Below are 13,439 nucleotides of genomic sequence, written 5' to 3'. Positions count from 1 at the left end.
TTCTAACTTGTGTTCTCTCATGATCCTGTAGAGCCATTTATTTTTATTTTGCTAGTCTAGTAAATGGGGCTAATCCATAAAATGCCCAAGGTTTGTGGGAGAAAATGCCCTCAGAAATGTTTTGTAAGCCCAGGTTCTTAACATATAGCTATACAGCAAGGAAGAATGAGAGAAAGGCTAACATGAGTGGAGAAAAGTGGTAAAGCAGTGCTCTGCAAACTACATTTTAGCATTTATGTATGCATCTAAAGGTCAAACCTGTGTTTTAAGGTAATTAATTCTGGCTTTTCACAAGGTGCAAGCATTTGCAACTGTAGTGTGTAAAAGAAATCTGTAAGTATCATAAGTTTTACTTTTGTGGTCAGATTATTATCCCTGTATGTATTTTTCAGCTATGCTGCTAAATCTTTCCTTATGTGGTTTTAAGTCTTTAGTTATGAGTAGAATTCTGAAACTCTTAATGGCAATTTTTCTTTTCAGAGACTAATGTGCCTATTAGATGTCCTGATCAATGGATATCATATGCTGGTCACTGTTACATAATTCACAGGGACCTCAAAATATGGAAAGATGCCTTAACATCTTGCAGGAAGGAGGATGGGGATCTGGCAAGCATCCATAATGTTGAAGAGTACAGCTTTGTTATTTCACAGCTTGGGTACCGTGAGTATTTTGTTACAATAACATATATGTGTTTATACTGAGAAAATAAAGAGTTTTCAATGCATTTTGCCTTTTAATAAAAGGAAGAGATAGTTTAAAAAAAAGTAAAAATAATTGTCCTGATCAGTGATTGCAGGAGGAGTTAAATTTTAAATTAAAAAGAATCTTTGAAAGAAAACAACATACAGTAAGATCACAAAAACTGAGCAAACTCTACTGACACAGAAAAGCTGTGGTCACTGTTGTGAATTGCATCAAACCCAAACTTGTGTCTTTTAGGGTCTGCTTCTACCTCTTTCTTTACAGATTAAAACAATTTTCAACTTTTTCAGAAGCTGGAAGGATTTTTACTATTGGTCTGCAGAGACAGATGAGGGGAAGCAAAGTCTGTTGGTCAGAGACAGTTTGGGAAGATCTGGGTCCTGTTAGCAGCACTGCCATGCCCTTATTCTCCAAGTCATGCTGCCTGTGTTTCTTCTAAAAAAAGGAAGCTGTCTGTCCCAGTATATGGTTTCAGATGTGCAACAAATTAAATATGGTATTTAGGTGCTTAGATTCTGAGCACACGATCCAGTTCTTGCAAGGCAAGTTAGGCTATGGACGCTGTGTGTTCATTCCAGGAGGTGAAACCACGCTGACACTGAGGCAGTTTTGTGGTTGCCATTGCTGTACATGAACCTGATTTTGCATGCAGGATCAGTTATTGCTTTTGATGTGAGCAGCATGTTCACACTTATATATCCATTTTTGCGGTAACTGATCTTATATGTGCTTTTAGTGCCAGGTAAGTGGGATTTAGAGAAAGTGCAGTAAGCTGCTTTGAGCTTCAGTGTTAACAGCAGTCTTGGTGTGGAAAACATAAAATAGCTGATATGTTTTAGTTTGTATCCTAGCCAACTCCACAGCAACTTGTGCTTGTCTTCACATTCCTGAAAGAGTGATTTGTTGTTTTTTCATGAACATGAAACTTTTACTCTTTCAAAGGATATTGTTAAGAAAGGTGGGACCTCCTGATGAGACAGTAGGACATTTGAAAGAAGTTACGCTCTTCCTTCATTTTCTAAAGGAAATAAGTTGCATTTTTGCCTTACTCCGTGGAAACAGATTTTTTCATACTTTAATGCCTTCTTCAAAGACCTTTTCTGAACTGACTGCGCTGCACTGTTTTCATAAAAGTGAATGTTTCTGAAGCGCAAATAGTCCTGAAGGAAACCAGGCTTCTCACATACGGAATACTTACTGCAACGGCCTATTTTGAAAGCATTCTTTTCAGAGGAGTAAAACTGGAACAACTAAAGAAGCCTTTTAAGGCAGTTTATGACAGTATCAGATTACCCTTGTTCACCACTGAGATGAGAACACCATGTATTGCAGTGCCTAGAAAATCTTGTTTGCATCAGAACTCTGCCTTACAGAAGGAACAAAAGCCTATCTTTGTGCCAAACATTTCACAGTCCCATGATAAAACAATGGAAGAAGGGGTACAAGGAGATGAGTATTGTCATAATAGTTGAACTTTCATTGTCGTTACCCACAAAGGAGAACTTTAGAGAGGAACATGAAGAAGAATAAAGAAGTGCATTCTGGATGTTTACACAGAAGTCCAGCATGTGATACGGCACAACTGTGGCTCATTTCATGTCTGAGAGAGTAGAAAACAGCTTATTTACGAGTGGCTGGGGGAAAAAAAAAATCTTAGTATTTAGTCTTAGCTTTAGAGGTGACTGCAAAATGCCATGACAGCATTTCTTCTTTAGGGAGAAAATGTTATGTAGGAAGGGGCTTCACAGAGCCAGAAATGGCTCTTGGCCATTTCTGATTTGCATGGCTTATGTGGAAGACTTTGATTTAATAACCTTGTTGAAGAAAGCTGTTTATTGCTCATATTACTGTGGTGTGAGCCCACTAAAGTAGGTTCTGGCTATGGATGAGGCCTTTATTAAGTGCTCAATAAACACAGACAGCAAGATTTTAACATATAACTAAACAAAAAAAAATAAAAATAGCATGGCTGGAGGTAGCTAAGGAAGGAATGAAAGCATGATGGGCAGTGGAACTGGAACAGGTTTCAATTTTGCTTGCAGAGCAGGGTTTAAGGCAGGGGTACTGAGATGTGATGGTGGGGGACTTCTGAACATGAAGAGCAGTCTGGAGGAAGAGATAAAGGTGCCTGTTTGAAAATGGAGCTTGATGTCCTGTGAATCTGAGCTCTTCTTATTAAGGGAGAGATGGTAGGAACAGTATGTATGAGCTATGATGGCTGATCATACTTAGGTATAGTAAAGACGGGAGAGAAGGAAGGGAAAGAGGAGTGTCAGGTTGGCAGGGTGATTTTTGCAGCAGCTTGGTTGGTCAAAATGGGAAGTCTCCATGTTCCTGTAACTAGCAGATGGACGTTTGAAATTATGGGGGTATCTAGGAGAACTTCATCTGAAATGTGTTAATCAGAAAGGATTGCCTCAGGGTTATGTCTTTTAAGTCTTTTACAAGCCCTTCTGTTGCTCGTCACAGCAGCAACAGAAAACAAGTTGTTCCAGTTCCATTACGAGACCCATTCCTGCAGCTGAAGTTTTTTGGGTGGGCTCACAATCCCATTTTTCATTTCCGTGACTGATTTCATTGTCAGGTTGACTGTGGTCAGTCTGGATAGAGGATGTTAGAGGAAGACTTACAGAAGAAGGCAAGAACTATTATAATAAACTGAACAGGAAAAAGCTCTGAGTGCTGTAGATGGGTTGTAAAAATGCAAGGTAATAATCATTGGAAAAAACCCTCTTAGTAGTTTCCTTGTCAGTGAAAAATCATAGAATCATAGAATTATAGTATGGTTAGGGTAGGAAAGGGCCTTAAGATCATCTAGTTCCAACCCCCCTGCCATGGGCAGGGACACCTCACACTAAACCATCTCATCCAAGGCTTTGTCCAACCTGGTCTTGAACACTGCCAGGGATGGAGCATTCACAACCTCCCTTGGCAACCTATTCCAGTGGCTCATAGCAACCAAATAGTTCATACTGTGTTTGGATAGACTGCTATCTAAGGAAAGGACTGTGCATGTAGCTGGTCAGTGTGATCTAAGTCATAGTGCAGTGGACAAAAGGAAACACGTGCTGCCTTTACCATAGGCTGGATGGCAGACTAGAAATAAATGATTTATAATACTGACTGGAGTGTGTATATGAGGAATGATCTGCCCTCTTTTTGAAACGGGGAGCCTGAATTTCCTGACTGCCTTTTAAACTTCCTGAGAATAAATTATTTTGAGTTCTATAAAGATAAAAATTCACATTGTGTAAAACGACTGCTGTCAGCCTTGTTGACTGTATGTTTTAGAGCCATCTGATGAGCTGTGGATTGGGCTGAATGACCTAAAGGTTCAGATGTATTTTGAATGGAGCGATGGGACACCTGTCACCTATACCAAGTGGCTTCGTGGAGAACCCACTCATGCAAACAACAGGCAAGAGGACTGTGTTGTTATGAAAGGAAAGGTAATGTAGTTATTGAATTAATTACCTTATAATTCTGTTTATCAGTTGGGCTTTTCTATGCAAGAGCGACAAAGTAGGGGATATTACTGTTTGAAGCAGCCTATTTTAGAGTCTTTTATTTTTTTGAGGAAGGATCTCTGTTGTTTTTGTTGTTTTCCCTGAGAAGCAGGCAAGTGGTGGCTTTCCTTGCCCCTCAGTAACCATTTTTCTGGATTTCAGTTTGTGCACGTGGGTTTTTTTGAAAAGACTTTTAATTTCACTGTTAAGTACATGGACATGCAAATGCTTTTCTTCAGTAAGCTACCAAGGCATTTTTGGTATGTTTGAATTTTTTCTGCTGTGGCTGAATATGAGATACAAACCTAGCTTTAATAATTGCACTAATAGTTTTTAATGTGTTGGTGAGAAGTATTGTCTTTATATTATCTTTAGAAGAAAACAGAAGCCTTAACTTTTTTGTTCTAGGCAAAGTTATAGATCTCAGGTCTAGGTGGATGAGATGTTATGCTTGCATTTGCACTGCTCATGTAGAGCTATAAGAAAATTAGTTGGCAGTGGCATTAGTAGAAGCCTTTACTGAGTGCCTGTATGCCTACACTTAAAAGGCTGCTTTGAAAGGCTGCCTTTTGGAAGTGGCAGTGATTGCTGACCAGATGTACTACAGAAACTGAGATAATAGCTGGTGTGAAAGTCAGTCTGTGTGTGATGTTGCGAAATGCTATTTTTCATCTTTGTGATAATTAAAAATATCGAAGGTGTAAGTCATTGGCAAATCAGCCAGTAAAAATAGGTTGGAATGAGGTTCGAGTTAAGTACTGAACTTAGATGCAGGTTTTGCTTCTTTTAAAGCTAACAAAAAAATCATTAAATACTTAAAAGCATAAAGCACCTTTTTTGAAGATTAGATCCCACTTGACTAACCTTAACTAATCAAACCTGATGTTCTTACGTTCAGGATGGATTTTGGGCAGACCATTCTTGCGAAAAGAGAATTGGCTACATCTGTAAAAGGAAACCCATGTCAGAAGGTCCTGCAGAAGAGGAAATTATTGACATGGGCTGCCAGAGGGTAAGTGAAGAAAAAGTAGTCTGATCTGAATAGGCTGCTAGGAATGGTTAAGAGGTGAAAATGACACCTACATCTTAGATTAAACAGGAAAAATGGGTTCTGTGTTGTCATTATCAGAACATCTGGCCTACTAATTTCTAGGGCCGGTGGGATAGGCATTCATTAACATATGAATAAATCTAGGCCGGGACTGTCATTTGGCTCTTGATGCTCCCTTTTTTCAAAACTTAATCCAAAACTCAAACCTGTAGTCCCTGCAGCCAGCCGTTTTTCCTTGGCTGGGACTCAAGCCTTCCTATGGAATTGACCTGTACCAGCAGTTGCTCTTCAGCTCTGCCTACAATTTTCTTTAAAATTATTTGTAGCAGGAAGGGTGTGCTTGCCTACATACTATTCTCTAGGCTTTGCTGTGGTCTCTGGCAGTGCTCTCTACTTTGAAGAGTTTGTTATGAATGCCTGAACAAAATTAATCCATTGTGCTCCTTCTAAACTGCCAGCGGATCTATTGTTTATTTGGTAATGTTTGCCTTCTGGTAACATAACACTCAGTAATTCCGAAAAACCTACTGTAATTTCTTATGTCATAGGGAATCTTACTGGCTTTTTGTCTTCCATGAAGAAATTGCCTTTTCTCCCAAGTCTCCTTTACACAGGTGCAGTGGAAGTCTTTGATATTTATTCCTGGTATTTGTAAGAGTACCTGGGAAGCTTCCAAATATTCAACTGCTGAAAAAGATAGAGAGCTCCTAATGCTTTTGGATACTATTGTTGCCTGGAGAGCTAAGTAGATGCTCATAGACAAAAGTCTTTCATAGGTGAGAAATTGAAAACCATCAGAAGACAATTTGTGTGAATTGTGGCTGGTCACAGCAAACTTCAGAGCATATTTCAGAATTAATGACATTTGAATGACAAAATATTAGAAGAGTGTTTTAATGTTAGTTAATAATAAACAAACTTGTTTGAGGTGTCATTCCATTTCTGAAAAGCAAAGCTGAAATTTGCTTCTCAAGACTATTCTCATGATTGCACAATGCCTGTGTGCTAGTTATAATCCTATGCTGAGCACTAAAGGTACACAGGAAAGCCTCTTCTGCCTTTGTAAATAGAATGCACTGATTAAAAATCATAATATGTGAAAAATAATATGTTAAAAAGCTTTGATCCTGCTTGTTTCCAATCTGTCTGTTTCAGTTGTTCCTTTGTCTAATTGTTAGCTGATAGTGGCATATTTTACTTTTTATTTTCAGGAAGTTTAGAAAAGCTACAACATATGTGATCATTTAATGTTTATTTTGACAGGGTTGGAAAAGATATGGCTTTTATTGTTACTTCATTGGAAATACATTTGTATCATTTTCTGAAGCGAATCAAACCTGTGGAAGGCATCAGGCCTTTTTAGCAACTATTGAAGACAGGTATGTAAAAGGCTACTTGCATTAGGGGATCACATGAGGATTTAACATCTGGCATCATCTGAGTATTGTACTCTGATCCAGACAAACATCTTGCTTGAAAGGACAGCTATCTGTAGATGCAGAGCTTCTCACAGTTTTTGCATGGAAGTCAAATCCAGGAATTCAGTTTATAGTAAAAATAGGTGATGACTGTGAAATCGGTATTGGTGTAGATGGTTATGTCAAGGGAAAAGATAGAATTATATTTCCTATTTTGTTAATTGCAGTGGCTTGAAGATGGGTTTTAGTTGAGTGAGAGATGCAGGATCCAATTTTGATTATTATATTAAGAGATACGTCTCTGAATTCCTTTCAAAAGGTACCTGAAAATCCATCATAATTCAGCCAGGGTTCTGTGTGTGCTAAATCTGTGAACAACTGGTGCACATGGAATGTTGGGAAAATGAAAGGGATAAGAACAGCTTATTTTGCTTGCAGTTACCTCAGTGCTTTTCCCTTTCTCTAATTTGTTTCTATTTAATCAAAATAGGTATTTTTGACTTTGAAAACTCTAGCTGTCAGGAATGGTAGCTCTCTAAATATAGGTAGCACTGCAGCTGTCATAAAAATGGTTTAACAATGTGGCCTTCCGACTACACATTGTTAAGGGGAGACTGACTTACTTTGATTTCTTAAGAGCTGTTTGTTTAAACACCATAAAGAACTGTGACAGGTGTTACCTCTACGTAGGTTTGTTTCCTAAACATAACTTTTCTTGAATGATCATTGGATCTAATTTGTAGTGATTCTTAGTTTGATAATTTAGTATTATACTACTCTAGCCTCAATTTTTGTATATTTCAACAATAATGCTGAGATTCCTTTTCCAGTTTTGGATTTGGCTATAGCAAGAAGTATGTAAAACACAAGGCTACTAGAAAATCTCAAAAAAATACAGTGGTATAACACACAGGTCATGTCAGGTGTCTTCTTTCCCACCAATTTCATTTCAATCTGATTATGTCACTTTCTTTACTGGACATCTGAAGAGAAGGCAAAATACTCTGTTATTGAGGCTTACAAAATACCTGTTATGTAGTGTTTTGTTATGTGCTTTGTTGAAGTAAATCCATCCGAGCTGTGCTTTCAAGGAGGTACAGCACTAGTCCTGTGAAAATAACAAGCCTTTAGTAATTTTAAAAATTAATTTAACGGTATTAATTTAACAGTTGTGTTCTTTGGAACAGGTATGAACAAGCCTATCTGACTAGCCTGGTTGGGCTGAGAACAGAAAGATACTTTTGGATTGGACTTTCAGATGTAGAAGAAAAGGGAACTTTCAAGTGGGCTAATGGTGAATCTGTTTTATTTACACACTGGAATTCTGAAATGCCTGGTAGGTATGGCTCTGTACTGTATAATGAGTTCAGAGCCCAAAATACGCTGCTCACTACTTAATTTTTTTACTTTATTCCTTAGTTCTTACTTGGTGGTATAATGACTGATTGTTCTCAAATGTACCTGGCTGCTTTCTCAACATGAAATCCTGCCACTGACTTCGTGTTTAATGCTGAAATGAGTTTTTAACATGAGCTTGGGAAGAAACCTTAAACTGAGATCAAGTTTCTGATTTGTGTCTGTATTTCTGGGAAAGTTTGTGTCTGTATTACTCCAGAAGTGCAATCTCTGCTGGCATACTGCACCCTGCTTGCAAGTGCTGCCTGTTCAGTCATATTTCGTAGTGCACTTGATCACTGCATGGTCTGAGGTGTGTGAGATCACAGCATGCATGAAGCATCTTGTTTCTGGTCCTACAGAAAATGAGATTGTGGGGAAGGACAAGAGGGCCAAGGCAAGATTTGTGTTTAATTTTTTTTTTTTTTTAAGTTAATGTCTTTGCTAGATTGTGATTTCCTTCTTTACTGAGTTTTGTTGATGAAAGCATTGCTTTTTCTTTTTCTGCTCTAAGGTAAGGCTATGTAGACCATCAAGCCAGTAATAAGCTAATATATAGCAAGTTCAGTTTTTGAAAACCATAGTCAGATTAGACAAATTTGAGAAACTAGCTCTAACTGCATCTTCAGTTTTAGGGGAGGATTTGTTGGATCAAAGGTTATGATGTTGCTGGAGTCAGTCACTGGAGACGATTTGTTGTGAGGCACAATTCAGTATGTCAAGTGTGGATGAACCCCAGAACTGTTTTTTGTTGTTGTTGTTGATATCGGGTTTTGGTTTTTGTTTTTTTTTTTTCTTTTTTTTATGAATTGGAATCCTAAAATCACAGAATGGTTTGGGTTGGAAGAAACATGTAAAAGGCCTAGTGTTCATTCCCCCACCACCATGGGCAGGGACATCTTGAACTAGATCAGATGGCTCAAAGTCCTGTCCAACCTGACCTTGAACATTTCTGATGATGAGCCATCCAAAGCTTCTCTGGGCAACCTGTTTCAGTGTCTCACCATACTCATAGTAAAAAAAAAATTCTTCCTTATGTCCAATTGAAACCTGCTGTCTTTTATTTTAAAACCATTGCCCTTTGTTCTGTCACTACAGATCCTGCCAAAAAGTCTTTCTCTGTCTTCCTCATAAGCCCCCATTATATATTGAATAGCCATGGTAATGTCTCCCCAGAGCTTTCTCTTCTCCAGGCTAAACAACCCCATGCACTCAGCCTTTCTTTATAGGAGAGGTGTTACAGCCCTCTGATGATTTTTATGGCCCTCTCCTGGACATGCTCTAGCATTAGCAACATTTTTGACTCTACAAAGACTTAATTTCTGTCAGGATAGAATATGAAGTTTTCTAAATCCTTATGTCTCTTAAAATATGTTGCTTTTGTGCATTCCTGTTTACAACCAGGCAGAAAGCCAGGTTGTGTTGCCATGAGGACTGGGATTGCAGGTGGATTATGGGATGTAATAAAATGTGAAGAAAAGGCAAAGTTCCTGTGCAAAGTGTGGGCAGAGGGAGTGACACTTCCACCTGTGCCTACAACAACTCCTGTTCCCAAGTGTCCAGAAGGCTGGGACTCAAACAATCGTATTAGCTTCTGTTTCAAAGTAAGTATATTGCTTATTTCTGCACTAAGGTAGTTTCATGCAATAAAAATTGGTATACATATATCTAATTGCTTCCTAAGCTTATTTACAGATTATATGTAAGACTCTTTTTCCCTTCTAATGAAATTCACATGGTTTTGTTTATTAAGTTAAAACCTGATCTTCGGGTTTGATCTTCTGGTATTAATTTCCCGTCCTTTGAAGACTGAATTTCCCATTTTTTTTTTAAGATTGAATTTCCCATTCTTTTAAGAGTGAAAGTGCCTTTCTCTTCGCTGAAGTCTTGCAGCAGATACTTGTGTCAGCAATGCTAATGTGTCAGTTTGCTAACTTGGCTTAAAGATGCTCATACTAAATGAGTGTTTCACAGAGGCGAATGCTTATAAACCCTATATTCAGTTTCTCTAATTCCCACAGAACAAGTTAACTGTAAATGAATTGCTTTTGGGTAGCTGATGTTTCTTGATCTTGTGATCTGTATGGTCTAGTTTGTCTGATTCCAAAATGCTCTCTTTAGGCTTTTTCAAGACCAGAACAAAAGAAAACATGGCTTGAATCTCAAGAGTTTTGTCGAGCTGTAGGAGGAGATCTGGCCTCCATTAATGGTAAAGAAGAACAGTATGTGATATGGCGTTCTATTGCGTAAGTACTTGCAGTCCTTTCACTTTAATTAGCCTTTTGATGTTTCTGAAATATTTAGCTTTAGATGTGTTTTCTTCAGTATAAGCCAGTCTGGATACATTATCTGCATCTGTATAAACACAGCAAAAAACCCAGAACTGGTGAAACAGCAAGAGTTGTATGACCAGCAACAATCATCCCAGAAGCTAATGCTAAAATGAGACTGCCAAGATACCTAGTTGAGGCAACATTTATCATCTGATGTAAAATTACCTACTGTGCATTTGGGCATACTATAATATTACTATAGATACCAGTTTTCTCATAGCAAGTGTACAAACAGGTGTGATATAATTCTGGTCAATATGTTGATTGTCACTTTTATGAACTCATCAGAAAGCAAAAAGAGCAACTTCAGATTCACTTTTTCCTACACAGGGAATATAAATAAGGTTAGTAAGTCCCTGAACTGTAAAAAGCAGGTGTGAGATTTCTGAATGATATCAAATACTTTTAAAAAGGTAACACTTGGAATATGATCTGAATAGACTGGGCTCAATGAACCTCTACATCCCTGTCTAACTAGGAAGCAAGACTGAAATATGGCAGCCTTGCATAATGCTACAGCCATACTAGAATCCCATATAGGCTCCATACTTCTAGTAAGGAAGAAGTCTCAGATGCTGCATTATCACAAAGTGACTCAGTAATTTCAGATAAATCAGTAAAATGTGTCTGCTTGCAAACAAGAATTAGTTTAAGGTGCAATTTTTTTAATGTGATTAAACTGCAGCAGGTAACTGTGTTTGGAAACTGTAAGTGCCATTACAGAGAAAATGGATAGTGATAAATGGAGCCACAGTAGCTAGTGAACCATTATACAACAGTGTTAGGCCACATTATTTTCAGGAGTTGGATTAGATTGGGACATTTTCTTGGTCAGTATTTCAATCTGTTTGAATTAACATATACTGATAACAGCCAGAAGTGGTTACATTTTAATTAATTTCTACCCTGGTTCTTATTGTTTCTAACAGCTTTAGGAATTATTACAGTTACTGTTGTAAATGATAGATTATTAAAAATATTGCAATGCCTTTATTAATTCAGGGTTTATATTTAAACTTCTAACAAATGGGACATTTATCATTACTTTTTGGGGGTTATTTTTAGGAACAATGGCTATTACCACCAGCATTTCTGGATGGGTTTATATTACTTGAATCCTGATGATGGCTTTGTTTGGAGTGATGGATCTCCAGTGAGTGATTTAATTTTCCATAGCTGTTATTTTGCATTCCCTGTGCTTCTCAGATGTGTGTGGTATATGTGTTCCTGTGTAGTTTTATGCTTAATCATAATCCTCCACTGCATCATGCTGTCTTTAGGAAAGTTTATGAACAACTTCTTGTCTTGATTTTTTTTTTTTCTTGCTAAAACATACTAATTTTTAATAATAAAATGTGAATTGAATTGACAAAAACTTAAATCCATGTAGACCAAAAGGATGTTCTTGTAAATACAAGGGGTTTTTTTGGACTGAAGTACTCTATCTATAGTATTTTCTTCTTTGTTAATTGGATCTTTATCTGAAATGGCCTACCTTCCATAGAGCTGAAGGCAGTTGTTTTATGCCAGTGTGATTTGACTATACTTTAGACTAAGATACAAAACTGTAGAAGCAAAGGAGGTTTTGGAGATGTGGGTGTATTTCATGAAAGGCTGGTCAAAATATATTGATGGAAGTTTATCGTACAGAAAACTGAAATTGGAATTTATACAGAAAAATTAGAATAGCAGTAATATTTTTTCTGAGAAAAATGCTAACATTTATGTTGTGTCTTAATAATGTCCTACTCTGAATCATATAGAATATTTATTTAATTTAATATCAACATGTAGCATACCCCATCATTGTTAAGCTGCAGTCCAGTTGTAATCTGAGAAAAATTTTGAAATGTCAGCATTTGCCTGGGGAGAGTCTGATTTCTTCTTATCTAAGTTTTTAAACTGACAGTGGGAGCAACCTGAAGGTCTGTGGTTTGATGCTGTATCCTCTCTCTGTCCATTATTTTCTTTCTATATAACAGAATCTTCACAAAACCTTTTCTGTCATAGGTGAGGTATGAAAACTGGGGCTTCGGAGAGCCCAATAATTATCAAGGAATTGAACTTTGTGCAGAGATCAGTGGTGATTCCAGCATGCTATGGAATGACAGGCACTGTGATTACCTATATGGATGGATTTGCCAGATAAGAAAAGGTATGGATATATGTGATTTTTTCCTTGACTTTAAGAAATAAAAAATCTGAGAACTTGTTTATCAGAATGTTTTCCTGTGGAACGTGAAATATGAAAGTGGAATAACGATTTCTATGTCTTCAGTGCATTTAAAGATACACAGCCTTTGGTGCCCTGCTGGGACTTCTCACTGATCCTTCTCTATGATTTCAGAAGAGGAAATGTGATATTTGAAAGATAGAAAATACTACTTTGAATATTCACATTCACTTTTGACATTTCATTTTCCAGCAAATCCTATTATGGATTTTTTTTTTTCCTTTTCTGCATTGAGTTTCAAATTATTAGAAAATAGTTTGCAAATCAGTTCACATACCTGAATTTTTTTGTGTGGAAACTCCCTCCTTCATTTGGTTCAGGTACTGTCAGCTGTTGTCAGCTAATCGTATCTGTAGCTGCAAGATGGAGCCTGGTTTCAAGATAATTTGCTTTGATCAGGCTTATATTCACATGTTGTTTTCTTGCTAAATTCTCTTGAGATCTGAGTTTGGATGCTTTTCTGAAGACATCAACACAAAATTTATAATTTAGGGAAATCTTGGGTTCCACAAGCAGTGCATCTACCTAAGTTTGAGTAATTTATAAAGTGCTCATTTAAGCATTTTGACACATTCTTACATTGGGAGGGGAGCAAAATAAAGATGGTGCATTAGGTAATTGACAATGAAGTACCACGTCTGCTTTACACTGGTAAGAGAATTTCTTAGAGAGTATCTCATTAAATGCCAGTAGCTGTGAGATAATATTTGTAAACCTATAAGGAGAGATCTCCTGTATTAGAAATTATTTTCCTGAGATGCTAATGACGCCATCCAGGACGCCATCTTCATGGTGCCA

General features: G+C 37.4%; 1 protein-coding gene across 3 annotated transcripts in view; it reads left to right on the top strand.

Annotated features, from left to right (window-relative positions):
• LOC134171450 (macrophage mannose receptor 1-like) overlaps positions 1 to 13,439 on the top strand; it is a 60,403-nt gene that overhangs the window by 21,711 nt on the left and 25,253 nt on the right. For 2 of the 3 annotated variants that reach the window (XM_062633669.1, XM_062633672.1), the window contains exons 7-15: positions 481 to 663; positions 3,997 to 4,154; positions 5,110 to 5,223; positions 6,526 to 6,641; positions 7,868 to 8,016; positions 9,480 to 9,679; positions 10,197 to 10,321; positions 11,474 to 11,561; positions 12,419 to 12,563. In XM_062633669.1, coding sequence (XP_062489653.1) covers positions 481 to 663; positions 3,997 to 4,154; positions 5,110 to 5,223; positions 6,526 to 6,641; positions 7,868 to 8,016; positions 9,480 to 9,679; positions 10,197 to 10,321; positions 11,474 to 11,561; positions 12,419 to 12,563 — 1,278 coding nt within the window. Of the gene's footprint in view, positions 1 to 480; positions 664 to 3,996; positions 4,155 to 5,109; positions 5,224 to 6,525; positions 6,642 to 7,867; positions 8,017 to 9,476; positions 9,680 to 10,196; positions 10,322 to 11,473; positions 11,562 to 12,418; positions 12,564 to 13,439 lie in introns of all 3 variants that reach the window. The other variant, XM_062633671.1, reaches the window with a different exon arrangement.

This window comes from Pezoporus occidentalis, unplaced genomic scaffold (genome assembly GCF_034315485.1).
Source record: "Pezoporus occidentalis ecotype Australia unplaced genomic scaffold, CSIRO_AGI_Poc_V1 ctg40, whole genome shotgun sequence".
Taxonomy (NCBI): Eukaryota; Metazoa; Chordata; class Aves; order Psittaciformes; family Psittacidae; genus Pezoporus; species Pezoporus occidentalis.
Note: the sequence above shows the minus strand (reverse complement) of the source record. Positions and strands in the feature narration are given on the sequence as shown.